The 25180-nt window shown below is 42.5% G+C and overlaps 1 protein-coding gene across 8 annotated transcripts in view; it reads right to left on the reverse strand.

Moving 5' to 3' along the window:
* FAM184A (family with sequence similarity 184 member A) overlaps positions 1-24907 on the reverse strand; it is a 79486-nt gene extending 54579 nt beyond the window's left edge. For 4 of the 8 annotated variants that reach the window (XM_032184222.1, XM_032184223.1, XM_032184224.1 and 1 more), the window contains exon 1: positions 24788-24906. In XM_032184222.1, coding sequence (XP_032040113.1) covers positions 24788-24817 — 30 coding nt within the window. In that variant the 5' untranslated portion in view covers positions 24818-24906. Of the gene's footprint in view, positions 1-24787 lie in introns of all 8 variants that reach the window. The other 4 variants (XM_032184220.1, XM_032184218.1, XM_032184226.1 and 1 more) reach the window with 2 other exon arrangements.
* Between the last annotated feature and the right edge of the window lie 273 nt (positions 24908-25180).

Below are 25180 nucleotides of genomic sequence, written 5' to 3' on the forward strand. Positions count from 1 at the left end.
ATACAACGTGGGATTTTCTTCATCTCCTGCCACAGAACTTGGACCATTTTCACACTAACTGCTATATTCCTCATTTCTTCAGTAGACTATTAAAACTCCTGGAATCCAGTATCCACGAAATTGAAGAAAAGAACTGCAGCTAAGGTTAACAAGGTATATGGCATGCAAATAAAAAAGTAAAATGCTAAGTTTCCGAAAATTCAGAGGTAGAAAGGTTGCAAAAAATGGAGGAGCACAGAAGTTTTGTAGTCTTCATTTATGAACCAAAGGATGAGCTATTTCCTAAGCATGCTTGTTATATTTTTAAATTACAGTTTTAAAATTATAGTTTTAAAGTTAAAATTTTAAAATACACTAGTACAACTGCATATTACCAAGAAGTATAAATTGCTCATGTTTTCCCCAGCTCCACTCTAAACGCGTCATACACACTGCAGTCCTTATCAGATGGCATGAAAAAAAGTAGACTGTATTTTCAGTTAGTATGGTATTCCAGAAGTACAGACCAAATTGTCTCCAAGAATACCGTGGGACTATCAGCTAAAAGTCTTAATACTTTTTATACAAAACAATAACATACCTAAGAAGAATCCAATGAAACACTACGTGTTTTGGTCTGAAGAACTCCAACAGAATTAGTGACAAAAACAGTAATGACTTTTTTATACCAAGGACTGGGCACTGGCATGTTTACTTGTACTTCGTGTGGTAACATTCAGCAAGTCTTTTGCTGCATTGGTGTCTTGCACCGCATGGAATACAGACAACAGCATTCAACACTTTGGCTGAAAGATGAAGTTTGACTACTTGGCTGAGAATCATTTTTGGCTCCAAACCAGATGTTATACTCCTGCATAGTCAGCTGCACTTGGGTCATCTGCTCCTGCCAGCAATTCCATCGTGATGGAATGAATGCTTTTCCAATTAAAAATGGGTATCTCACCTTAACTCTACTATTAGGTGCCAAATATATTTTGTAGCACAAAAAAAAAAAAAAAAAAAAAAAAAAATCACCAAAAATGACTGTGGTTCATTTTCTTCAGGTTTGCATGGAAACAGGAACTCATACCTATTAGAAAAAAATGCAAAGATGAACCTTACATGTCTGGTAAACCTTCATTTTGAACTTCACAGGTGGATCCCCGTGGCCTGAACCACCAGAGACTCTAGAGACACCCCAAGACTTGGTCTGTGCTACATCTCTTTTTCATGAGCTGCAAAAAAACTGCAGTGCCAACGAGGAATTGCTCATGCATAACTTATTAATGATTTGGAACACAAACACCAATGAGCCTAACCTACCCCTTCTAGCAGTGGATAAACAAGAATTGAGCTGCTTCACACAGGAAGTAGTAAAATATACTGGGAAATATTAACAAAGCTTTTCTAGGGGCAAGTCACACCCCACAGATACAGCGGAATACAAACAGAAAACTAAGTCTACAACATTGACAAGAGACATCAGAAGATCTTCCAGGAATCAATTTTACGTAGCAATATCTACTACAGTCCAGAACAATCACACACTTTGTTACATTTCCCCCTTTTCTTCCTGTCTGTTCACAAGTAAGTATGCTACATTTAAGTACTTAAAATGTATGTATTATGACCAATGAAACGTCAAGTAAAGACAAAAGACATAAGATAACCAGTCCAAATTCCGAAAAAGTTCATCTTTATTAGACAAATTTCTGGTCTGGAGCTGTAAAAGCAGTGTCCCCCTCCAACAGCATCTGTCCAAAACAGCCAGGCAAAGTACTGTACCAGTATTCCTTTGCACTAAAATCCAAGTAGGGCAAGAACTTGACATTTCCCCCCATCCTTGAAGTGTACTTCTACAAGAAAATTTACTGTAAAACACCCTTGAGCTGTTCAGTACAGTCTTTGTACATTAACCAAATTTATGCCTAATTAAAATTCATTACTTATTTCCCTTAGAAACTCTGAAAACAAATACCAACTTATTTTTACTTGGGAATGTTTGTTGCTGTAGTAATCTCTAATGCCTTCTGTGTAAAAGGAATTGTTTAGAGGATGGTGACATGAAGTTCAGCATAATTTATTTCCAAGCAGAACACATCAACAGATTTCCACTTCTACCTAACATTCAACCTTTGAATGAAAACAAATTATGGGGAGGGGTTCACTTGCACATTTACTGTGAAACATTTACACTTAGTTTTCTTTTAAAAGAGAAGTCTTGATAAGTCAGGGGACATACACTGTTCACTAGCAGCTAAGCAAGGCAAGCAGATGTGATGTCACACAAACAGAAATACAGATGAAATGGCAAGAGCTATTTGAAGATACCAGTATAGTCCCGTGAGAGTGGTTGAATATTCAGTTGATTAACATTAGCCACTGACTGGAAGTAGTGTATAAGATGCGTGTTAAAGAAAGCTGCAGATGGCGTGCCTGCTGGCCAGATTCTAGTGAACTGATTTTCAGGAGTAAAACATCCAGAAATGATCTGCAGAATCTTGAACCAAAACACTACTTCCAGGAGAAAAAGTAGACTTGAAGACCCTGACGTAAAGATGAGAAGCATTTGGATACAAGAGAAGTGCACTTCTTTACTATAAATCAAAATAGACATGAGGACTTCCCCATTACAAGAGAGATGGATACATGCATTGCTGCTACTGCTTTGCATGACCTGCCATGTCATGACATCTACTACATGACATCTATTGCCGAGAGAAATGCTCAGCTGTTCTAGCCTTGTGTTGCTGGCTCTAAGAGAGTCATGCAAGTCCATATTATACAGCAATCCAGTTCTGTACATTCGTGTTACACTGTTCTCAACTACAGCTATTTCTAGGCAGTGTATTTCCTGCATGATTAAAAGACACTTTGTTTGTTAAGTGTGTTTAGCATTGTTTTCAACTGTAAAGTATAAAACCAGCTTGCAGGATAAGTCAGAATAAAAAGTTTAATATTTTTGATGTCAGAACAAAATTTATATTTGCATTTTCACGATGACATATGTTAGTATGGCCCAAGTACACACTGCAGAAAGACTTACGAAAGATTAAAAAAATAAGTTTTAAAAAAAGTTTCAAAAGTTAGAGTGCTTAAGTCAGAGAACAAACATAATTCCTCCTTGGAAATTAGTTCTTATTTTTCAATGCAGATGATACCTGTAAATCAAACTAGAGTCCTAAACCACTTACTTGCTTAATTGATAAAGAAAGCTCTCTTACAAAAATGTGTAAGAGAACATAACCACACAGCCTCTAAAGAGCAAGAAGGAATTCAGTACCAGTGGTCTAAATGGCTATTCAGGAAAAAATATCAGAGCAAAAAGCACACACTGCAGGACTTCCAACTTAGTATTTTCAGCTACAGCATTTTTTCATTTTATGGAAGCCTTAACTACAACAGATCTCTGAAAGTTTAATGGTAAATGCTGATTTTTCAGAATGCAAAAGGGAAATCCCAACTAGAAACTTCATTCATGAAACTGTTGTAACTATAGAATAATTTGAGCCACTTACCCAGACATACCATACTACCTTGATGTAATTTCTCTTCCTTTCTCTGGAAAAGTTACCAAGATTTTAACAAACAAACAAAAATTGATGTTCAAACCAAGAGCTGATCAATAAGCTTCCACTCCTTTTCACAGTTTTTCTCCTAAAACTTTAAAAATAAATAAATAATAAGGAACGAAGCTGCCATGGTCACTTTTGCTCAAATCACACCACTTGTCAGTCCAAGTTTCACCTCAGGCTGAACTTTGAGAATAATATCTAGGACAAGTTTGCAATGTCCCAGTGGTAAACTTTCCAGCAACCTACAGGGCTCTATTGTACAGTGAAAAACACATTTCAAAGCTACCTCTCAGTATTTGCACAATACTGGCTATTATTTTTGTCATTTCACAGCAACAATTTAAATGTTCAATGCATAATTTTTATTAACTATTACAGAAACAACATATGCCCAGAATCACAGAATAGCTGAGGCTGGAAGGCCCCTCTGGAGGTCATCTGGTCCAATCACCATGCTCAAAGGAGGGTCAGCTTAAAAAGGTCACGCAGGGCCCTTTTGAAGTGTGTTTTGAATATCTCTAAGGATAGAGACACTTCAACATCTTGAGGCAGCACATGTTAATGAACACAACCCTTTGAGCCCAGCATTTCAGGCAGTCTTCATGCTATCTCAATGTTTATTTGTCTAGCACTCACCTGGAAAAACCAAACTGGCACACGACAAACAGCAGTGAAGACGCACTTAGTGTTAGATTTCCTAAAAGCAATCCTGCAAAAAATATGGCTCTGAATACACTTTTTTTTAAAAAAAAAAAAAAGTCTCTTATCTATCTAGAGAGTGTGTATCTATAAAAATACTTCAAGTTTTTGCCATTCCCTCTACCCCTGGTTATCTGACAACTGAATAAAGTCACGAAGTGCATACTTAAGTAGGAAAATTGTAGTATCTCCATTAAAGACCTACAGGAAAACTGATATCCTGGTGGCAGCTTACGGCTATGTTGTTTTGTCCAAAACAATCTCTTTTCCATTCTTCTTATTGAATATAGTAAGGGGAATCCCATGGCTGCTCAACCCAAATATTAAGTCACCGGTCCAACATCTGTGTTTTCTGACGGTGGTTACCTAATTGGATCTAAACTCTATCAGTGATATAGTTTTCTCAAGAGCTACACTAGTTAATGTTCTTAAAAAGCTGTCCTATGCATCTGCAATAAAGATTTTTACTAATGCTTTTGTTTGGCATCTGGAATGCAACATGATTCAGAGCTGTTAAATGATTAAGAGTACTTAAATTGTAACGATTATCTGGATTTGTGCTTTTACAGTACTTCATTCAACATCAAATGGAAGGCATTAACTCCTTTTGTTCCAGCAATTCATCATATAAAAGTAGATCTGTTCAGAGTTTCTCACCTCCCGTAAATATCCCTAACACCTGACAGGTCAAGTCAAATAAGGTTTTTCATCAAGGCTTCAAGTTTTGGGCACCAAGAACTATCCTAGGAAGCAAAGAAAATCTTTAATAGCTGGCATGATAAAGAAGGATGATTAAAGGAAAACCAAGAAATCTTTCTTCAGCATACACACACACACATAAATACATATATAAAATGAAGGAGTTGAGAAAATATTGGAAATCTTAGGACACACCCATAAATACGCTTGCAACCATTTTTTTTTTTTAACTAAATACTTGCGTGCAACTTCACATTAAATAATTAGCTTAAGGCCTTGTGCCTTGAGGCATGTACAGGTCTGTATCATGCACATGTCAGTTTATATATATTTAGTCTCTCAAATGAAAATGCCCAGTTCTGACTACTACTGTAAAACTCTCCATTTTTATATGAAAGAGGAAATGAGAAGCACACTAAATTGGTAGTATATTGCAAAATACACCATTGGCTAACAGAAGACTTGAGAATGATCAAATAAACCACATATAAAGGTCACCTTCATAGAATATCAAGGAATTATTCTGAAGCACTTTCAAAGACTATTCATAGTACGATGCAAATTCTAAAACACCCGCTCTTCTGCAGAATTATGAACAATGTTTCAACTTCTAAGAAACAATGCAGAATAGATTTGCTTTGCAGAGTAAAACATTTAGCAGCAGACAATAAATTTGTTTGTTTAATACTTTTTCAAAGTTCAGTTTCAAACAGCTATCGAATAATTAAGTAAACAATACATGGATGTTATTAATAGCACTTTTAAAAACATTAAGCACAAGTATCTCCAGCAATTAATGCACTTCTTCCCCTAACAGTCTGAAAAGGTTCTAATAAGGAGGAAAAACTTTGATACCTAGCTTTCCAATTTGTTTTGGTTTTTGGCAGGTCTTCTCACTAAATCTAATAGATATTTAAAGAGAACTTCTGTTGCTTTCTACTTACAATTTAAAGGTTAGAAAGTCTGTATAATATAGCTTGGTGAAATTAATTGATGCCATATAGGACCATAGAACAGCTTGGGTTGGAAGGTGCCTTAAAGACCATCCAGTCCCAACCCCTGCCATGGGCAGGGACACCTCCCACCAGACCAGGTTGCTCAAAGCCCCACCTGGCCTGGCCTTGAACACTCCCAGGGATGGGGCATCCACAGCTTCTCTGGGCAGCCTGTGCCAGGGCCTCATCCATTCCTTTGGGTGAAGAATTTCCCCATAACCTCTAATCTAAACCCACCTTCTTTTAGTTTAAAACCATTTCCCCTTGTCCTGGCATTATCTGACTAAGCAAAAGTTGCTCTGCATCTTCTTTATAAACCCCCCTTTAAGAACGGAAAAGCTGCAATGAGGCCACCCCAGAGCCTTCTCTTCTGTAGGCTGAACAGTCCCAGCTCTCTCAGTCTTTCTTCATCCTCATGGCCCTAATATGCCTTCTAAGCCATACCCTTTCCCAAAATCCTATACATGATGACACATTGAGAAGTGGAATTGCACTGTAGCTGCAGCTTCCTCCCTTTTCCAGTTGCCTAAGAATAGAGAAAATTTATCTAAAAAAAAAAGCTAAGCAATCTACTGTACTACATGTTTTCTGTTTGAAATCAATGTAGCTTTCTTCAGAAAGGAAGCGCAAGGAAGGTATAAATTATATGAAGGTGTAACTGCCAGGAGATTAATCTGTGTCGACATCTGCTACAGCCTCCTGGCACTCTTAGAGAGCAGGTAACTCACCATTTATGAAGTTAAACACAAGAGTACAAGAAAGATCAGCTATGTGTTAACCCCCAAGTTGTCATGCAGTAAATTGAACACAAATTAGAAAGCCAAACTAATCAGATCATTTTCAAGCATGCTTATTTTCACAGCTAAGCACACATAAAAGAGTTGACCAGAAAGGACACACAATTGACAATTCCACCATGATAAAGGTGGAATTGCAAAAATAGTCTTTCACAGCCATCTAATAAGCAGGATTAACTTAGGTATCCATTTTGCATACAACTGGAATCAACTGTTTTCTCCTGTTACAGACCAGTTTAGCAGATATTTGCAAATGCATCTCAATGCCCTTGGGCTGGGCAGGGCACGGCAGTATTGCCAACAGCACCCAATCACAATCCCTTTCTGGTTCTGGAACGTTAACCTCTACCAAGCGAGTTATGTCAGAAACAACCATCACAAATCTGTAGCACAATTAGCTTCAGGCAATTTGCTAAGACAGTTAAATCTTGAGAAGCAGACCGCAACAACAACAACAACAAAGATTTAGTGACAGATGTACAAATTCCACAATTTGCCTCCTGGTGAGTAAGAAACCCATTTGCCCTCTAATCATCAAATCAGAATACAGTTGACACATCTGCTGTATGATTAGACCTTAAATCACTTCAAGGAAAACAGGACAGGCCAAAGGACTACTCCAATTTCTGCTTTAGTCACTGAGCTGCATTGTCTTACAGACTTAATTAATTAATATTTGATTTGGGACTTTCAAGCACAGAAAGCCCCAGAGAAAATTAAGCTAGTATGTCTATATTGCATCTGTTTGTGGGTATTTGGACTCCAAAGCAATGCACGGGGAAGTTCTCAGAGCTGAGCAACTGACTTGGCATTCAAGAGATAATGTTAGTTTTTGCTGAGGCGATCGGCTCCGGGGCAGACGTGTTCTGCAGCGGAGCAGGGGACCGAGGCGGGCAGGGCTTTTTGTCCGGCATCGAGGCCACTCGGGGGAGCCGCCGGAACCCGGCTGTCCTCGCGAGGGAGGCTGACGAGGCGAGGGCGGAGCCAGCAGCGCCCCCTCCCAGGCTGTTAAAAGCTGCCCCTAGGGAGCGCGGCGAACAGGACGGGCAAACAGGGCGTGGCACGTCGAAGGGCGTGGCAGTTTGCGCGGCAGTTCGCGCGGGCAGGGCGAGCGGGGGGCTCATCGTCGCTCTGTTGCAGCTGCCTCTCCCTTCGGTGCTTGTAACCTGCTTGCGTAGAACCTGACCATGGTATCGACCAGGCAGAAAACCGTGGCCTCCGCATCTCGTGAGGCATCTCCAGCCACGGTCACCAGTGTGGCTACTCAGACGGAGGGCTCGGGGAAACACGCAGCCGTCCAGGTCCTGGGCTGCAGAGTGTGCCCCAGCCTTCTGTCGGTCTCCGACAGCAGTGGTGGGTATGCCTGTGGGAGGTGTGCCCAGGTTGAAGAACTGCTCAGCCAGGTAGCGGAGCTCCGGGAGGAGGTGAACAGGCTCAGGAGCATCAGGGAATCAGAGAGGGAAATTGACTGGTGGAGGTGTGCTCTACCCTCTCTGAGGCAGGTTCACGAGACTGCCACGGCACAGGCGTCTCCTGTTACGCAGAAGACGGAGGTTCGCTCCTCCAGCCAGGCAGCGGGAGGAGACCTAGATCAAGGGGGGGAATGGAGGCAGGTGCCTATTCGGGGTGGTAGGCGAGCCCTCTCTCTGCCCACCTCACCTTCTCATCTACCCTTAAATAATCGATATGAAGGACTAGAGCAAGACAATCTAAATGACAAAGTAGACAAACACCCGTCCCAGTTGGAGGGGGCGCCTAAGACAATGCGACCTACACGTCGCATTGCCACATCATCCTTCAAAAAAGAAAGAAGGGCTATTGTTATGGGGGGCTCCCTCCTGAAAGGGACAGAGGGACCGATATGCCGACCGGACCCAACCCGCAGAGAAGTCTGTTGCCTCCCTGGGGCTCGGGTGAGAGACTTTGCCAAGAAAGTCAAGCGCCTGGTACGGCCCACTGACTACTACCCGCTACTGGTCTTTCAGGCTGGTAGCGATGAAGTAGCAACGAGAAGTCCGAAGGCGATCAAAAGAGACTTTAGGGATTTGGGGCGACTACTTAGAGGATCAGGGGCGCAGGTGGTGTTTGCCTCTGTCCTTCCGATAGGGGGGATCGAAGCTGAAAGACGTACTGTTCGCATAAACTCGTGGCTTCGAGACTGGTGTGACCGGCAGAATTTCGGTTTCTTTGATCATGGGAAGGTCTATGCTACACCGGGCCTGATGGCACCGGATGGGATGCGCCTCTCTCGGAGAGGGGTAAGGATCTTAGGTCAGGAGTTGGCAGGGCTGATAGATAGGGCTTTAAACTAGAGTCGAAGGGGGAAGGGGCTAAAACCAGGCGAGCCGGTGAAGACCTAAGGGATGGTATGCTAGAATCAGAGGGGCTGTGTGCCAGTGGGGTCCTTTGGTCAGATCCACAAGGTGCTGAGTGTAAGGAGACGCACCTGAAGTGCTTTTACACAAACGCACGCAGTATGAGGAATAAAATAGATGAGCTAGAAGTCCTGGCCCAGTCCCGCAACTATGACATCATCGGCATAAGCGAAACCTGGTGGGATGAGTCCTGTGACTGGGGTGTTGCGATAGATGGTTACAGGCTCTTCAGGAGGGACAGGCAGGGTAGGCGAGGTGGTGGGGTGGCGATGTATGTGAAGCAGGGGCTGGACTGTGTGGAACTTCAGGTCGGCGATGGCAAAGTTGAGAGCCTCTGGGTAAGGATCAAGGGACGAACGAATAAAGGGGATGTCGTTGTGGGAGTCTATTACAGACCGCCTGGCCAGGACGATAGCGCCGATAAATTATTCTTTACAGAACTAAGAGAGGCCTCGAGATTAACTCCCCTTGTCCTTATGGGGGACTTCAACTTGCCGGACGTTAACTGGGAGTGCCACACGGCTGACACGAGCAAGTCCAGGAGGTTCATGAAGCACCTAGATGATAACTTCTTGGTACAGGTGCTAACGGAGCCAACTAGGAAAGGTGCCCTCCTAGACCTGTTGCTAGAAAACAGAGAGGGTCTGGTGGGAGATGTGGTGATTGGTGGCCGCCTCGGTCATAGCGACCATGAAGTGGTTGAGTTCAAAATTTATGGTGACAGAAGGAAAAGTGCCACCAAAACCTCATCCCTAGATATGGGGAAAGCGGACTTCAGGCTGCTCAGGGAACTAGTCAGTAAGGTCCCCTGGGAAACTGCTCTTGAAGGCCTCGATGTCCACCAGTGCTGGTCACTCTTTAAGCGATGCCTCCTAGAAGCACAAGATAAGGCAATTCCAAAATATCGCAAGTCAGGCAGGCGGGGCAGGAGGCCGGCGTGGCTGACCAGGAACATTCTAATGGAGATTAGGCGGAAACAGAGAGTGTTTCGCTACTGGAAGGAGGGCCAGGCGTCATGGAAAGAATACAGGGATGCTGTTCGTGTTTGTAGGGAGAAAGTTCGAGTGGCCAAAGCACAGCTAGAGTTGAAGCTGGCTGTGTCTGTGAGAGAAAATAAAAAGGTTTTTTTTAGATATGTAAATGGAAAAAGGAGAACTAAAGAAAACATAGGGCCGCTCCTTGATAGGGAAGGTCTCCTCACAGACGATGACGTAGGCAAAGCAGAGACGCTTAACGCCTTCTTTGCCTCTGTCTTCAATGCCGATGATGGGCTTCGGGACCCAGGGTGCCCTGAGCTGGAGGACCGGGACGGTGGGGATGACAAACTCCCAACTGACCCTGAACGTGTGCGGGATTTGCTACTCCACCTGGATCCCTACAAGTCCATGGGTCCGGATGGGATTCATCCCCGGGTGCTGAAAGAGCTGGCGGATGTCATTGCGGAACCTCTATCAATTATTTTTCAACGATCCTGGGAATTTGGAGAGGTCCCAGTAGACTGGAAGCTGGCAAATGTTGTGCCAATTTTCAAGAAGGGTCAGAAAGAAGACCCTAGCAATTACAGGCCTGTCAGTCTCACGTCAGTGCCTGGTAAAATCATGGAGAAGTTGGTTCTTGGACTCATTGAGGCGCACCTGGGGGACAAAGCAGTTATTGGTCCCAGCCAGCATGGGTTTGTGAAGGGTAGGTCCTGCCTAACTAACCTGATTTCCTTTTATGATAAGATCACCCGTATGGTGGACCAAGGGAAACCAGCTGATGTGATTTTTTTGGACTTCAGCAAGGCTTTTGACACGGTTTCCCATAGGATCCTACTGGACAAAATGTCCACCATAGAGCTAAATAAAAACATCATACGATGGGTGAGCAATTGGCTAACGGGCAGGGCCCAAAGGGTTATGGTAAATGGAGCTGCGTCAGGCTGGCGGGCGGTCACCAGTGGGGTCCCTCAAGGCTCCATTTTAGGGCCGGTACTTTTCAATATTTTTATAAATGATCTGGATGTAGGAATAGAGGGTATTTTGAGCAAGTTTGCTGATGACACCAAACTTGGAGGAGTTGTGGACTCAAGTGAGGGCGTAAAGGCCTTACAGAGGGATCTGGACAGGTTGGAGAGCTGGGCGATCACCAACCGCATGAAGTTCAATAAGAGCAAGTGCCGGGTCCTGCACCTGGGACGGGGAAACCCTGGCTGCACGTACAGACTGGGCGATGAGACGCTGGAGAGCAGCCTAGAAGAGAGGGATCTGGGGGTCGTGATAGACAGCAAGTTGAATATGAGCCAGCAGTGTGCCCTGGCAGCCAGGAGGGCCAATCGTATCCTGGGGTGCATCAAGCACGGCATCGCTAGTAGGTCAAGGGAGGTGATTGTCCCGCTCTACTCTGCGCTGGTGCGGCCTCACCTCGAGTACTGTGTGCAGTTCTGGGCACCACAGTATAAAAAGGACATGAAACTGTTGGAAAGTGTCCAGAGGAGGGCTACGAAGATGGTGAAAGGCCTTGAGGGGAAGACGTACGAGGAACGGCTGAGGTCACTGGGCCTGTTCAGCCTGGAGAAGAGGAGGCTGAGGGGAGACCTCATCGCAGTCTACAACTTCCTCGTAAGGGGGTGTCGAGAGGCAGGAGACCTTTTCTCCATTAACACTAGTGACAGGACCCGCGGGAACGGGGTTAAGCTGAGGCAGGGGAAATTTAGGCTGGACGTCAGGAGGGGGTTCTTCACAGAGAGGGTGGTTGCACACTGGAACAGGCTCCCCAGGGAAGTGGTCACTGCACCGAGCCTGTCTGAATTTAAGAAGAGATTGGACTGTGAACTTAGGCACATGGTCTGAACTTTTGGGTAGACCTGTGCGGTGTCGAGAGTTGGACTTGATGATCCTTAAGGGTCCCTTCCAACTCAGGATATTCTATGATTCTATGATTCTAGTTTGCCCTTGGCAAACAACCCACACAGCAGAGTTTTCTCTCAGCAGAGTGATATTATTAAGTTCAAATCTTCTCAAAACAAAGAGTAACAACACCTAACTGAAGTAACAGGGTGAAAAAGTAGACATATTACAGACTTGTACCACTTTTTTTTTTCATTAATCATCAAAATAACTGTTTTAAAGCTTTATATAATCTCAAGATGCAATTTCCTCATCTTCTGAGAGCTTTTTTTTTTTTTTTTCTATGAGGGCTTTTGAATCTAACAGACTTATGCAACTTTCAGAAATAGCACACATTCCTTTAATGAATTTGATGACAAGACAACTTGGTTTCCAACTTTCTAAAATCCTTTAAAAGGTAAGAATGCAATTCTTTCAGAACAGACTTTAAGTATAAATCCCAAAAGAAATCGTCAAGTTTTGTGTGGTGTATTCCCAAAGTTAGCTTTAGGCAATCAAACCTGAACCCATTTTTAAGAATTTTGCCAATATGAATAAAATCCTGCTGCTGCTGACTTAAACACTCTCTAGCATATCTCAAGATGCTAACCGACAGAGCTTCCTGAGAAGTACCAGTGATGTTTCCAGTCCCACTTTGTCCTCCTGTCGTTCATTTTGGAAGTCAGTACCAAGCGACACGGCTCATACACTCGGGGAAATAATTCCCTGCACTCAGGTACTCAGAGACATGGCCCACCACGCTGCCCCGGCTCCCGCTCAGCACCGCGGAGAGCAGCCGGCCGCAGCCTCGCTCCCCTTCAGCACCACGGCGAGCGGCCGGGCTGCGGCCCCTGAGGCCGCCGCGGGCAGGGCAGTGAGCAGAGCCCGGCCCGCAGCCCCACCGCCAGCCACGGGCCAAGCCTCACACAGGACTCTGCCTGCACGGCTTCCAAGAGAAGCACGCACAGCCTCAGACTTCGATAAAATATACAGAGCGTGTTGAGAAAATCTGTTCTTGTAGATGAACTTGAGACTACTCTGAATTCCTCGACGAGGCACTGGCTTTCGTGCTTCCCGCCCACTAAAACATCATTTCTTTTGGTACACTTAATGTTTTAGCTTTTCTGCAAGAACCTCCAAGAATCCATTTTCTACAGATGAGGGCAGAGGCTCAAGAATTACTAGCTAACCTAGAGCCCAGTAAAGGCGTGTGAGTCAGGACTCCAATATGACTTTCTTTAAGAGGTCACATTTACCAAGATTTGATACGGGCACATACAGAAGCTATAATTTATGATCTGCATTTAACTTTTATTTTCATGTAATCATAGAACCAAACAATCATAGAATCATTAAGGTTGGAAAAGATCTCCAAGATCATCTGGCCCAACCACTTACCTACCACTAATGTCACCACTAAACCATGTCCCTGAGCACCAGGTCCAACCTTTCCTTGAACACCCCCAAGGACGGTGACTCCACCACCTCCCTGGGCAACCTGTCCCAGTGCCTGACTGCTCGGGAAGCCCATCTACCAGTGCAGACAGAGGCAAAGAAGTTGTTGAGTACCTCAGCCTTCTCCACGTCTGTCGTTGCCAATTACTCAGATATAGAAGCTCACTCCTAATATAAGAAATTAGCCACCTATAATTGCTTACTACTATTTTCATCCCTCAGTCTATTTTCACAAATGTTAAAGGCACATGGTGGCCCGTGGGGAACTCCTCCTGTCACCTCAATGCAGCAGCCTGAAGGAAGCTGGGTCCTCTCTTGTGCTCTTCCTCAAGGCTCTGTGCAGAAAGGCTGCCACCTCTCACACAAGGGCTGGGGGATGGGAAAGAAGCACTCACAAACCCCCTGAGAATCAGCAACAGAGTTCTTTATTGCCAGGACATCTTGCAGGTGAGCCTGCTGTATGTCCATGGTGTTTGGTGGCTCCAAGCTAATGCTTGGGATGGAGCCTGCGTGACGAGTAGGGAGCTCGCCAGGCAGTGCTGCAACACTGTTGGTGGGCTCAGATGGCAGAGAGCAAAGAAATGCCAGGGTAACTGAAGGTCTGATCCGGCTGAGGTGGATCCACTTCCATCGGTTCCTCCACATCTGCTGGTGGATCCACCCACATGGGCTCCACAGTGTTTGGCAGAAGGATAAGCCACTCCTTGCCTGGGACTGCCCAAACAGGACGCCTTCCATCCAGAATGTTTTCAGGCCAGGGAGCTGAACCAGGGGCTCATCTGCTTCCACCCCTAGGTCCCATGCCACTGTCTGGCTGATTCCCATTTGTGGGTTTGATGCTGCCGTCTGGCTTACGGCCATGGCTGGGTCCCACACTGCGTTCCAGGCTATGGGCAGGCCTCTGCTCCCTGTGGCTGTCTGCCTGACACTCCTGCCTTCACCCCATGATGCCATTGTGCCACTGGGAAGGCCCAGGCCCCCTGTCGCTGTGTGGCTGAGGGGGCGGCCTGTTCCCCGTGCCCTTGTGGTGCCAGTGGTACCGCCTGTAAGTGTCTACGGGCTGTGTGCCAGAGGTACCTCGGGCACTGGTGTCAGTTGTGCCACCCCTCTGCCCATGACACTTCTCGTTAGGTGCCTTCATTCTCAGTGCTTCCTTGGACTGCATTGCTGTCCCCTCACACCAAGGAGGCCTGCCTCTCGCCTTACTGCTTCTGGACTTCTTCCTGCCGCACAAGCTGGCTGTCAGAGTGCCTAGAAGCTCAGCGAGTGGTGGGCCAGCTGCAGGGGTCTGGTTTTATAGGGCCCAGCGCAAGGGCAGGGCAGTGGTGGCCACTGTGACCTCAGCAGGCCTCTGTGATGGAGTGGCCCACATGTGGCCAAAGGTGGCTGTGTTGGGAGCGGCCTGGAAGATGCCCTCACGTGGAAGGAGGAGGAGGGCTGGGGGCTGAGGGCCCCTTTTCTGAGGCTGGCTCCCCCAGGCCATTTGGCTTGCCAGAGAGAAAGGCTGCCCCTCGGCCACAGGGACTGCCCTCCACCTCCCATCCTGTGCCCTGGGTTTATTTTTAGCACTGTTTTTTTAGGTAATTTCGTTCTATTATTTAGGGAAAAGAACAGAAGCAAGGTGCACCTTCAGCCCTAATTCCCATGTGCGCTTTGTGCGCTGAGTGAAGGATTTCTTCCTCACATCACATCACATCTAAATCTCCCCTCCATTTGTTCAAAGCCATCGTTCCTTGTTCCATTGCTACAATCCCTGATAGAGTCTCTCTCCAGCTTTCTTTTAGCCCACTTTTATGGGTTAGGTGAGATGGCAAAATTGCAGGACCTTGCAAATTGCAGCCTTTTTCCACATGTTCCACATGACCTTTTCCTGCTCAGGCTCTAGCCTCTGGTCAGTGTAACACAGAATCATACAAACATTAAGGTTGGAAAAGACCTCCGAGATCATCTGGTCCAACCATCCCCCTACCACCGTCACTCACTAAACCATGTCCCTAAGCGTCAGGTCCAAAATTTCCTTTAACTTCTCCATGAATGGTGACACCACCAGCTCCCTGGGTAACCCGTTCCAATACCTGACTACTCTTTCTGACTATTTATTTCTGAGAATAAATGTCTCATTATTTCCAATCTAAACTTACCCTGGTGCAAATTTGACTTTTAGATGTTGTCCTGTGAGAGGACATGTTACTTACGTTGCCAAGCTAACGGTTTTCTGAAAGCAGGAAAGTAAGTTTCCCTCAGTGCCAGGAACATAGGCCCATAAGGAAAAAAAAAGTTATGTACATATACATAACCATGTGTGTATCTGAAAAATAACTGCCATTAGAGGAAAAAAAAAAAAGTCTACTAAACAAGTATCTCAAAAGAATAATCTAGGATTTGGAATGTGGTTTCTTCTGGAGTATCAACTTCCAGGCAAAGCACCCTTTGCTGGGGAGTGTAGTGATAGGACAAGTCTTTGGGCAACCTGATCTGAGGGGAGGTGTCCCTGCCCATGGCAGGGGGTTGGAACTCTAAGGTCTCTTCCAACTCAAACCATCCTGCAATTCTACGAAAACAATACCAAGCAATAAAAGCTTCATTTGCTTTAGGCTCTTTGTTTATGCAGGATATGCAAAAATAGAGAATATAGCAAGGTCTGCCCAAATATGAATGAAGCATAATGTTATATAGTAGATACTTGGAGGTAAGAGGTGAAGCAGAATGTACCTCATACACCAAATGATGAATGGTCTACACTGTAGAAGTACACATGACAAAGTATGAAGCAGAGCATAAAAATAAACATAAGACAAAAATCCTGGGAGTAGAGGGAACGGCCACAGAATGTTCCCCAGCCCAGCTCAAAGAACATGCAAACCAAACATCATGTCAGATTCCAGTCCCTCTTTCAGGATATATTTTTGCATTTAAATATGTGCAACTTCTATAATTGCATAAACCAAATAGCCACTTTTTAAAAAGAAAAAAGGACTGACTGATTTGCAGAGCACAGGAACTGAATGGTCTATAAATTAATAATATAAAATTTGATACATAATGGGAAAACTACTGAACCAACTCAAAATATAGCTCAAAATTTTCGTATAAAGTTTCACCACTCAGTGGCACAACACAGATATATACTAAAATAAGTAATATAAGTAGCATATGTTACTGGACTGGCAATACAGATTAATGTTGGAAAGTCAGACATTTTCAAGGTGTTTTGTTTTTTTTTTTTTCCTAGAAGCATGTCTTAGATTGCTAATTACTACAAGGTACAAATAAAATTCATTTTTTAAAGTAGAAAACCTATATTTATTATTACATAAAGCAGAAAAAAAATCTGTTTTAAGTTCTTTTACCTATTCTTTATTACAAAAATGGTTTATCACCATTTTCACATCTCAAATTTCAAAAGGACGAAGACAGTCACAGGAGATTACTGCAATGCATTTTAGTACAAGCTATCCAAACATATCAGCTTTCATAATGCAAAATATGACATCTGAGAAGGCAGTCCCAGACAAACCCTTAGCTAAAAGTTATAGCTTTCAGTCACATCAGGAGCAAAAACATCATTCAATTAATGATCTCTAGATTACAGCACACCTGTTTTCTGAAGACAGTACAATTCAGGTTTCTAGAAATTAAATTGTTCCAGCCAGTTTCCTAAAATTTATTTCATCACATGAAAAGGAAATTAAAAAATATACATTTTTGCAATCACATCATACTTCTTTTAGCTAAAAGGCTGTCTTTCATTTAATAGGAGCATCTTAAACCAGGACTTCATCAACTTTTTAACAGTAACTATTTTTAAAGGCTGCCACTTTGAGCCTAACCAAGTGACAACCTCAGTAAAAAGCTGTTCTCTCTCATAGGCTTCTATATGCAGTTTAAAAAGCCTGCCCACAGAAACAGAGCCAGGTAATGCATTAAGTAGGACAAGATGGTGAACAGCTTTAGAGTGTTTTTGTTTCTTCTGGTTATTTTTGGAATGCAATGCCTTTGGTTATTGGTATGACATCAGTCATTAGAAGAATACATAGAAGCCTAGCTTACCACTGCCAGCCTTGTATCAGCCAAGAGACACACTCATCTGATTTCATACCACTATGTAGAGATTTAATGGATGTATTTAACAGTAAGTCTGAAAATAGTATAAAAAAAGCTGGTGACTATCTAAGGCAATGAAACTCCCTCCTCCCCTCCACAGAGTTAACCACAGGAGAATAAAGCTTTCAATGTAGGTTTTTCACAAGAGACTTGGAGGTAAAATCAGGGTGAGGTGAACAGTAGAATCACTAACAAAATTACTATTTCTGATAAAGTCAAAGCCTGAGTTTAGAAAAAGAGATATTTAAAGAATGACCATGATTAGAAGTTCCTTACGGCTAGAAGTTAATGTGTAAATACGACTGATGACAAGTAACATTTCTATACATGCTTTAGATGCAGTGTGCACCAAAAAAAGCGTGACTGATAAGGTTTCTCTGCATGACAACACAAATATCTGAACACAAGCAGTGCTGTTACTGGGTAGAGTTTTACAGTGTTTGAAGAAAGTATAGAACCACCCTGACTTATATGACTTGTTCTAAAGAAATGGTATAAAGCAAGAATGAAAGACTCCTCATTTTGAAATAACTTCTTTGTACTTTCATGGTACTCCAGGAAAAGAACAAACAAAAAACCGTCTTCTGCCTATACATTTTTATAAGACCTCATAAATCAGAGCTTCTTACAGGACTGAGTACTTATGAATCAGCATGGACACAGCACTTTAACATGCTGCAAACAGATCAGCATGTAAGTTACATGTAAAGTGTAAAATTACATAGGGTTCTACCACCGACTTTCTTTCTCAAATATATATAAAAGACTCTCCTCTTTACAAATTCTGTATTTGGAGCAAAGCATTTCAATGTTATGTTCTTAACAGTGAACTGACACTACCTTGATTTTATCTAAAGCAGATGATATTAGCAAAAACTTTTGTTTTGTTTTGCTGTTTTGGGTTCTTTTTGTTTTTGTTTTTTTTCAGAATGCAAAACTTATCTGAAACTGTAACAATAACAACAAAAACTAAACTTCAAGTATTTCTTATTCTTTCCATGGGATTTATGGAAAGATAAATCATATGTAAAAAGTAGATAAAGATTGACAGATTTTAAACTATGGCTGTTGTCATACCACGATTTGTTTATGGCCTGCATCTCTTTTTATTTTTTCCATTTTGACATATTGATAGGATTTAAGTACAAATTTCAATTGTTACTCTTTTGCTTTTTTTTTTTTTTTAAATATCCTTAATGTACTGATGTATCACATATAGCAGCTGAAGTACATTTCAGCAAGATTAACATCAACAAGTTATTCATCTCCTTGTAATGCTACATTATTTAAATACACCAAGAAGTGAGCACAAGCAGAGTAAAAGGACACATATTATTTGTCCTCTCTTTCACCTTGTCTGTTCATTTTGATTATTATTTTGGATAGATGTTTCCAAATCTTATAATCTCAAATAAGTTAATAAATACCTAAGCATACTGAAGAAGCATTTTATGTGAATGTACGATCATAGTTTTCCCAACAAAATCACAGTTTCAATTGCACACATAAAGAACATCTCTTTAGAATATTCAGGCACCAGTGGTCTCAGATGAACTCCCAGGCAATAGTCAAATATTAAAACTAGACAGAGCAAAGATATTTGATTTGAGCTTATTTTTATTATATAAAAAAGTTAGCATTCTTGTCCCACTCTACTCCTTTTTGATGCCTTATGACAAAAGACTGTAAAGTCACTGACCTATTTCACAAATACCACAACTGAAGTATAGCTGTATCAGGTCCATACACCACCCCTGCAGTCTCACACAGTGATCATGGGTGGAAGAACCATTCCAGATATATACTCACAAGGTCTTCAAGGCATCAAAATATTTTTTTTCAACTAGTCCTGACTGGGGGAAAACCAGCATGAAGTAATAGTTTCCACACTTCACATCGGAACTGCCAAACTTCCCTCCCCCTAGTCCCTTGATATCTACTTTCAGAGCCAAAGAGCATATAAACATTTTGGAAAGTGACGAGATCCCTACTGCACACATTGATCACATTGTTAATAAGGACATTTTTGCATTTCACTGTTACCATTCTGCCTGCAGATTATACAAGTTCATGCTAAGACTCCATGAGAGAAGCACAAGGACCATCAGTCCAAAACACTCAGTTCCATGACTTCTGTCCTACAAAACACAGAAGGTTAGAAAGATTTCTTCAGGTCTACAACAGAAGCCACAGCAGCTTTAGAGCAATTTTCAGTGCTTCAATTAGCAAATATTAAGCTAAAGCTGATAACTGCTGCTTTTATTTAAAGTCTGTAGAAGAGTCTGTGAACCTAAAAACTCAACTTATTTTTAATAAAATTATAGGTTTTATTATCTTTAATACTGAACTACAGTGTTAAAGATAAACCATTTTTTTACACAGTCCCATCTTCATCCTTAAGCCATCACAGCTACATAAAACTTCTCTTTTGTGAATAACCCTTGCTAAGACTACAACTACTGGAGGCTGACAGTCAGAAAACCACATGACAAGAGTCAGAAAGGGGAGGCAGAGAGAGTATATTAGCATGGTTAGAAAACAAAAATACCCACTTCAGAAATACTGTTACTTTTCCAATTCCTACCTTCAGCTGATCCCTTCACAGAGGGCTTACTCCAGCTATCTCTGGAATAGCTAACACAAACCAGAATTAGGTCCATCTAAAGAAATGCAGAAGAATTCAATATCCATTTTTACATGTTCGGGTCTTCAAGTTCTTGAAAGCTATTCCCACTGTAATAAGAAAACTACAACATTTATTCCCACATTACCAGTAGGAAGTACATGCAAAAATGTTGACATTCAAATCTGTACTCAAGTCACACCCTCTTTGAAATTCCAGCCTTTTTCATGCAGTGCTAGAGCCGTAAGCAAATACTGGCCTGCTGCCAATGTTCACAAACATTGGAGAGATGACATAAGGTTGCTTAAAAAATAAAACACAAGTTTTTCCAAAACTGTTAATGGCATCAGCCACCACTTGATGACAGCTGATGTCAAAACAGTTCTAAAAGGTTTTTAAAATTCTCATTTCTTCCCTACTTTTAAGGGCTCTTACATTCTCCTATAAACCTATATGTAAGGAAGCTTCTTTCTGCAAGAGACTGTTATTTTGTTTATTGAGGCAGAATACTCTCAAATAAAAACTGACAAAGTTTCAGTAGAAATGCAACATTTTAACTATTATGATTAATAAGTTAAACCCTACAGTTACATACATAGCATTGCATCCTGTGATGCTTGAGCAAGACCTTTAACCTTCCCAGCAAAAAAGGCCACACAATAAGGAAGCAGCAAAAACAAATGAATTAAGGATTATTAAATTTGCTATTTATTCTTTGAAATAAGCTGACTATTGAAAGTTGACTATTGAAACCCCAAACCATTCAGTATGGTAAGTATTAAAGTCTATTCTCTAGGAACCTCTCTTCAAACCAGGAAGAGGGAAGAAAACAAAGAAAAGGAGTGAGGGGAATTTCCTGACTTCACACAGCAGGCTGCTGGCAGGACTCAGAACCGAACTCCAGCCGCGGGAGTCCCAGAATTGAGTTTCTTGTTTAGTGAATCATGTTGTGCCTTGGACAATCTTGTTGCCTTATCTTTGAACCCTCTCAGCATTTTTCGAATCTTTCCAGAATTGAACTATCCAGCTCTAGGCACGTACCAAGGGAAATCACTGGTATTGCTGAGGGTTTTTTGCTTGTTTTTCTTATTATGAAATTGACTGACCTGACAGAAACTATCGCTGTAGTGCACACAGCACCTGTGTGGCACTGACAGGCTCTTCCACTTGACATAGGATTTCTGCAACCAGGATCATGCGACCAAACCAACACTTCAGATTCTCATCACATAACGCCAGTGTGGATCATTTAATTAATCCATAAAAGTCAAAATTTATGTTGATGTCATAGAACTTCCACAACATATTCCATAAAGGTATGACTTTCTCAATTATGAATGCTCAAGCTGAAAACTACAGCACAAAAAATGAAGGGGGTGGGTGGGGAGAACAGAACACAAAACAAACAAACCAACCTCTTGAACTTGCACTCCTCTAGCAATTGTCAAAACAAGTCCCACTCTCCTCCACTGATGTAAGCAGAGCAGCAACTTGCTTTTTGTTTTCTATTCCAGTTGTCTTATGCAAACTAATAAAATATATATGCATATTTTCATCTGCAGCAAGCATAATTCAACACTGCATTAGCACTTCAGCATGTAGTAGTACAAACATATACGCAATCTCATAATCACAGCTTATTTCTTTTTGGCTTTAATCTTTGGTGTCAGATGCTACTTTATCCCCAAACTGGTACACAAATCTTCCGAAATGCCTAGAATAAGGAGCTTATGCTTTAGAAGAGGACCCAAAATTGCTTCAGCTACAACTTCTGCAGTCTTTAAACATGACATGGAGTATCGTGTTAGTTTTTAAAGCTGAATTTCTAACTACTGGCATGTTTTACCTTCCCCTGTGAGTTCAAGCATACTAAAGTTATATCAAGTTATATTTTTTTCAAGAGTAGAAATATAGTTAAGCTCTTCAGAAGTGTTGTGCTTAGTGGACCACATTTGTATCTTATTTTGCCTCTGAATTACTGATTACAGATTTAAAAAAAAATCAAATTGCGTGTTTCTTTGTGTTCTTGTATTGGTTTGACCAAAACACTAGATTCTGTATAAATCAGGAATTCTAATTTTGAAATTTTAGATTTACTTCATGAATGATGTTTATTTCCCATGGGGAAAGCATTTTCTTCTGGTGCTATTCAGAGTTCGTAGTACAAGCTGTACAAGGACAGGAAAAAATAAACTACTGAGTCACATTTCTTTTGTCAGAAAACACAAGCTTCCATGTAACCTACCTACGCCCCCTGTGTACTTAGATTCCCTTTCATGATACTGCATTGTTGGGTTTGTTTTGACCTGATGAAACATCTGACTCCAGTTCTAAATCCCCTGACAGACATCCTAGCTCTTCAAGACAGTTTTAGATAAAAGTACAAAGACAAAAAAAAAAAAAGAAAAATTAAAAAAAAAAAAAAAAAGGCACAGTGGGAAGAACAGTCAGAAGGTGTGAGAAGTGTTTTATATAAAAGACATGATTAGACACTTTATATAAAAGACACTTCTTATTCTCAATATGAAGTTCCTAGATTACTGAAGAAGTATTCTATACACAAGTTAGTAAGCATCTGACAGAGACAAAATAGCAGAATTTGGTCAAAAGGCCTTCACAGAAATATATATATATTAATTTAAATCAGCCATTCAATTTGGATAGCTTATTTCCACAAATCTTCTGCAATGTGAAGTTAATTCTTCTGACAGTTAACTCTTGGTTACAGAAATTAAGTATCTTGTTTACTTTTCCCTTCTGCAGCTCGATTCCTTTTCTCAAGGAGTAACTGCTTCAGGCACCTACCAAATCAGGCTTCATATCCCAAAGCAGGTTAGAAAATTCTTCAGGGTAAACTATAAGATAAAGCTTTTTTTTTTTTTTTTTTTTTTTTTTTTTTTTAAATCCTTCTTTGAAAGGTCAAATAACAAACAGAAATATGGAACCTGAACCCTCCAACTACACAACTGTCAACATTTGCACCTCTACCTCAATGAAGTGAATGCTATAGAATACATTTCATCTTGATCTATAAATCTTTAATTTTATTGTTACATTATGTACAAGTATGTTTATTATGCATCCCATTTTAAGTCTGTTCTTCAGTCCAGACCTTTAGTTCACAAGGATCAGCTGATTTCCCAAGTTTTCTCCCTCAAACTTGAAAACAGCACTAACACTCAAAGCAAAATATCACTAGAATCTGCAAATCAGGGAAACAAATACAAGATTCCCATCCTGCAAATGTCTAATTCACATGTAAGATCCTTGTACAATCACAGCTAATTTATAATTATTGAAATACAACAACCACAAAAGCAACTGGTAGCTTTTATTTGCAGTATTCTGAAGTCTTTGGCAGGACAGGCATGCACAAGATCTTTAGAATCTTCAAAGAACTCTATTGTGGATCATAAAAGATCCTATGAACGAAGCACAGTGTTTATTAATAAAGACTCCAAGTCTTCCAAAAGAGAATTTCAAAGTACTCCAGCACTATACATATAAATCCACATTTAAGTCACACCTGTCTCAAGACACCTGACACACCATAACTCACAAAACACAGGGCACATGTGCAGTGATGTGGAACACATGGGAACACACACACAATTTCACAACAGAGACAGAAGACTGTTTCTGAGATCAACTATAAACTGCCAGGTGATTCCTAAAGAAAGAAAGGAAAATATATAAAAAAGTCCACACACAAGTAAGAACTGCTCTTTGAAAGTATTACTTTGCACATACAACTGGCCTTAAGGTAAATCTAAAACATATTTATGCTCTCCTGGCGCTTTTTGCACCTTTCAAGGAGCACAACTTTGTAGTAATACCTTTAATATTTCAATTCACCATTTGTATTTCATATGGAATAACATCACAGTGATTCTTTAGCTGATTTGAATCCCAGTTTTCTCCCTATGAAAATACAATTTTAATATGACTGAAATTAACACACATACACAAACGGGTTCTGAATTAAAAACCAAGCCACAATACCCTTCAGTCATTGGTTTCCCAGTGAAGCAAGGTGCATGGCGTTTCACTATAAATACTATTTGTAACCAGTCACTTCAGCAGTCCATAAATACGAACTGGATCTCCCCTGTGAGCCTGCCAGCAGCCTTCCTTCTCTTCACTCGGAGTTCCAACGAAATGTCACCTTCATCCATTTCGGCATACAGTTGAGGAATGACACCATTCCCCCACTGTGCTTTTAAGTTACCTTTAAGTGTTTTAACTATGCAATTCTTGGCAGAAATTGTTAGCATCACGTTTGTTAAAGAGGAAGCAGAAGAAACAAACGCCTTTCATCTGCTGCTATTCGCTTATGCCTTGAGCATCATGCAAGCGAGACCACAGCACCACGGTGTTGTTTTTAAGTTATCCGAAGTAAAATATTGCTACCAACAAGCCTGCAGCGCGGGGCCTACCAGCTTTAGGCAACACACTTTTAAAACCATCTAGCCCGAGCACAGCCTTTACCACGATCCCGTAGCGGAGGTGCCAGCACGGAGGCCGCTCGGTCAGCACTGCGAGACCTCCGGGCGGGCTCCTCACCCTTCCCGCCGGCCACGCGAGGCACGAGGCACCGCCGGCCGGGGAGCGAGCCTCACCTTGGTGAGCTGGGCGATCTTCTTGCTCATTTTGAAATGCAGCTCGGGGCTGTGCTCGGCTCCCGCTCCGGGGGCAGGGCCGGCGCCGAATTTCCCGGAGCCGGCGGCGGGCGCGGAGCCGCCGCCGTAGCCGTGCTGCTGCTGCCAGCTCATCCCCGGGGTCGCCATCTTCAGCGCCCGGCCCCCAACCGGGCTCCGCCGCCGCCCCCCGCGCTGCCGGCGAGCGGCTCCGGGGGCTCCCCGGCCGCGGCCCGCAGCCCCGGGAGGCTCCTCCCCGCCCGGGGCCGGCCTCGGGGGCGCTCCGTGCCGCCGCCGCCGGGCCGTGAGGGGAGGCGGGCGAGGCGCGGCGCGGTGAGGCGCTGCGAGCCGCTAGCCCCGCAACCACCGCCGCCG

This window comes from Aythya fuligula, chromosome 3 (assembly GCF_009819795.1).
Source record: "Aythya fuligula isolate bAytFul2 chromosome 3, bAytFul2.pri, whole genome shotgun sequence".
NCBI lineage: Eukaryota > Metazoa > Chordata > Aves > Anseriformes > Anatidae > Aythya > Aythya fuligula.